The sequence below is a fragment of the Palaemon carinicauda genome, chromosome 20 (genome assembly GCF_036898095.1).
Source record: "Palaemon carinicauda isolate YSFRI2023 chromosome 20, ASM3689809v2, whole genome shotgun sequence".
Taxonomy (NCBI): domain Eukaryota; kingdom Metazoa; phylum Arthropoda; class Malacostraca; order Decapoda; family Palaemonidae; genus Palaemon; species Palaemon carinicauda.
The window spans coordinates 49,161,347-49,163,846 of NC_090744.1; the positions used below are offsets into that span (position 1 = coordinate 49,161,347).

Here is a 2,500-nt window from a genome sequence, read left to right on the forward strand (position 1 = left end):
AGCAGAGGTGGGCAAACTACGGCCCGAGGGCCGCATATTGGATATTAAATGTCCAAAAGGATTTTATAACCAGTATTTTAAAATTGGAATGTAAGTAATCGGAAATTTGTTCTCGCTCACTCTATTTCTTTCCCTGCCCTTTTGTTACGGACAAAAGGACTATTCTCTTGCCTGACCTCTTCTTTATCTCTTTCTCTCTGCTTTTTTATCTCTGTCTCTCTATCTTGCATTTTTTCTCTATTTTAATTGCATCCTTTCTCACTCATTATTTTTTTCAACCAGACGGAAATAGATTTTTTCATGATTTTAATTTTCTTATTCTATTTTATTTATTCATTATTTAATCTATAATTGGCCATCGTTGAATAAAGATGCAGTTCAGCATCTGGGATGGCCGTATGCGTGAGTGAAGCGTGTATCGGACACGTTTGCTACCAGGGCCAGTGGAATTAAATCTCGATAGTGTACAAAACGTTTTGGTCACGTTGTAACTTTGTTACCGCACCAACGAGTTTATTGCCTTATATTCAATCATTTCAGTGTCCTGGCAGATTCCAGAGAAAGAAGACGTTGGACATTTTATTTCAGCACAGCTTTTACTATCTTTCAAACTTTACCCAAAATGAGTGATTCGAAGCCTTCTAAAAAACGAAAAATTTAAGACGAATGCAGAGTATTTAACAAAGAGTGGACTGAAAGGTATTTCTTTACTGACGTCGGAGCTAAAGCTGTATGTTTGATTTGTCATGATACAGTTGCTGTTTTCAAGGAATACAATTTGAAACGGCACTTTCAAACCAAGCAAACCAACTTTGGAAGCAATTTATCAAAGCAAGAACTGCAAAAGAAGGCAACTGATCTGATGAAAAGTTTGAAGAAACAACAAAATGTGTTTGAAAAAACTTCGTCTTTACAAAGGAATGCAACAAAGGCAAGTTTTGTATTGGCAAATGAGATTGCAAAACAAAATAAGTCGTTTGCAGAAGCAGAATTTATTAAAGATTGCATGGTTGATGCTGTCAGTGTTGTGTGTCCTGAAGTCATATCTAAAGTGGAAGCCATATCTCTGTCACGAAGAACTATTGTTCGTCGCATGGATGCAATTGAAATGAATATTCAAGATCAGGTGTTAACAGCCAGTGTTAGTTTTCAGTGGTTTTCTATTGCTTTAGATGAGAGTAATGACATTCAGGATACTGCCCAGGTACTCATTTATATCAGAGGAATTGATGAAAACTTCGAAATTACAGAGGAATTGTTATCTATGGAGTCTCTCAAAGACACTGTTACTGGAAAAGATTTATACAATAGTGTCATTAACAGTCTAATCAGGTCTAGATTAAGCCTGGATAAATTGGCAAGTATTACAACTGATGGTGCTCCTTCACTCATAGGTAGACACTGTGGCCTTGTGACCTTGATGAATGATAAAATCAAAGAAGATTTTCCATCGCACAGTGTGTTGTCTTTTCACTGCATCATACATCAAGAAAGCCTCTGTAGATCATCTTTTAAACTCAAACACGTTATGGATACAGTGGTGCGTGCAGTGAACTTAATAAGAGCATGGGGACTGAATCACAGGCAATTCCGAAGCTTCTTGGAAGATATCGAGGCTGATTTTACTGATGTGCTGTACCACACAAATATCCGATGGTTAAGTATGGGGAAAGTATTGAAGAGGATGTGGGACGTTAAAGAAGAGGTTGTCTTGTTTTTTAATATGAAAGACATTTCTTGTGACTTTTCAAGGGAAAGGGAGTGTGACGAATGGGTTTGTGATTTTGCATTTGCTGTGGACATTATGCAAAAGCTGAATGAGTTAAACACAAAACTACAAGGCAAAGGTTTATTTGCACATGAATTGTATGTGGAAGTGAAAGCATTTCAATTGAAACTTCAACTTTTTTCCAAGCAGCTTAAAGAGCAAAACTTTGTTCATTTTCCTCTGTTGAAAACACGAACTGTTACACAAGCACTATCAGACAAATACAGTTACCAGTTGACGGCTCTAAGAGATGAATTTATCAGAAGATTTGCCGATTTCAAGGCAATTGAAGGGCAGTTTGATTTGCTCGGCTCACCTTTTGCCTGTAACGTTGAAACAGCTGCTGAAGAACTGCAGGTAGAACTGATTGATTTGCAAGCCGACAACTCTTTAAAGATGCTCTTTGAAAATAAACCACTGGTCGAGTTTTATGCATCTCTGCACTCAGAAAAGTTTATAAATCTGAAAAATTTTGCAAGAAAGATGTTTGTGATATTTGCATCAACTTACATATGTGAGCAGACTTTTTCTATATTGAAAGTTAACAAGTCAAAGAACAGGTCACTTCTCACAGACTCGAATCTTCAGTCAGTGTTAAGAATCAGTACAAGCAACTTGACACCTAATTTCAACAAACTGGTAAATGATTGCAGTCAATTGTATCATTCTCACTGAGTCATTTTGATACTTCTGTTGCTCAGTTGCTGAGCTACTTTGCTTGTCTAATAAATG

The 2,500-nt window shown here is 36.8% G+C and overlaps 1 protein-coding gene across 1 annotated transcript in view; it reads left to right on the top strand.

The window, feature by feature from the left end:
• Positions 1–2,500, top strand: part of LOC137659775 (general transcription factor II-I repeat domain-containing protein 2-like) — a 24,780-nt gene that overhangs the window by 1,509 nt on the left and 20,771 nt on the right. Inside the window, exon 2 of the mRNA XM_068394577.1 lies at positions 756–2,253. Within this exon, the coding sequence (XP_068250678.1) occupies positions 756–2,253 (1,498 nt within the window). The remainder of the gene's footprint in view (positions 1–755; positions 2,254–2,500) is intronic.